This window comes from Sphaeroforma arctica (genome assembly GCF_001186125.1).
Source record: "Sphaeroforma arctica JP610 unplaced genomic scaffold supercont1.290, whole genome shotgun sequence".
NCBI classification, from domain to species: domain Eukaryota; class Ichthyosporea; order Ichthyophonida; genus Sphaeroforma; species Sphaeroforma arctica.
Genome location: NW_014040268.1, coordinates 73,473 through 74,602, shown reverse-complemented (window position 1 = coordinate 74,602; position 1,130 = coordinate 73,473). Strand labels below are relative to the sequence as shown.

General features: G+C 37.8%; 1 protein-coding gene across 1 annotated transcript; it reads left to right on the top strand.

The window, feature by feature from the left end:
- Positions 1-175: 175 nt before the first annotated feature.
- Positions 176-382, top strand: SARC_04876 (hypothetical protein; the record flags this gene model as incomplete). The annotated part of the gene is made up of 1 exon (XM_014301279.1): positions 176-382. The coding sequence occupies one exon, from the start codon at positions 176-178 to the stop codon at positions 380-382; it is 207 nt and encodes a 68-aa protein (XP_014156754.1).
- Positions 383-1,130: the final 748 nt, after the last annotated feature.

Here is a 1,130-nt window from a genome sequence, read left to right as displayed (position 1 = left end):
AATGTATTATCTCAATTGATCTTGATATTTTAGACTGACCGGAGGCCGTATTTCTACATTTTTAACTTACCATAGAAGTTGTTATTTTATTAGAAATTATAGGAAAAGCTATGGAATAAGAATTATTCGGTAGCTAGCACACATTTTTGCAATTGAAAAACATTAAGAACAAAGAATGTCGTATCAAAATGACGAGATCTTCCAAAATTTGCCTAACGAAGAAGGAGATATTGGGTTCTCGAGTAGTGATGCTAGCGATACGATGCCGCCATTAATGTCAACCAGCAGCAGTAAGGTGGAAGAAGACTTGAGACCGGAGGAGCATGGGAATGGCCGTGGAGAACTACCTACGATCGATGAAGTGGAAGAAAAGAGATTTTGAATCAACAGATAAGACATGGCTCGACATCTTGAACGATTTAGATTATCTGGTCGTTGTACTAACGACGTTTGGACAACGAGTACAATGATAGAATCTACTAATACGAGTAAAACCAAGAAGGAACCATCGCAATCAAGTATATCATTAGCCCAGGGACAACAAGGAAGGTCCCAAGACGATCAAATGACGAAAACAAAGAATCAGCCAGAAAACATAGATAAGTAGTCACGTGTGAGAGTCCAACAGTCGGTCTCCTCTAGGCTGACTATACGATACCAAGACGTATACGTTAATAAGACAATACGCTACTATGTTAAATAAGTTTAGCTTCAGCCCTTGGTAATGAGCAAAAGATTAGGATATTTTAGACTGAGACTGTTGTCTATATGCTCCGCTCTAATCACTCACTACTTTGGTCTAGATTTATTTATGTTTCAGTTAATAAGATTAGATATCATTTCATTGGACGCTTAGTTTGCATTTCTCGAAACAATAACCTATTCTAACTAACCAATGAAATATCTCTAAGTCCAACTTAAGAAAATCAAAATAAAATCAAAACACCAAGTCGGTGCGGTATACATCTGCACCTAAACCCCATCACTTGGTACCTAGCTCTCCATCTCATTTAAGGCATAGACGGGCATATCTAGTTGGCTGGCTAGGAGGAATCAAAACCATGTTGTCCTAAATTTTAACAACTCTCATCCTGTTCTTTTCTCAGTGGATTATCTTGCTCTGAGATTAT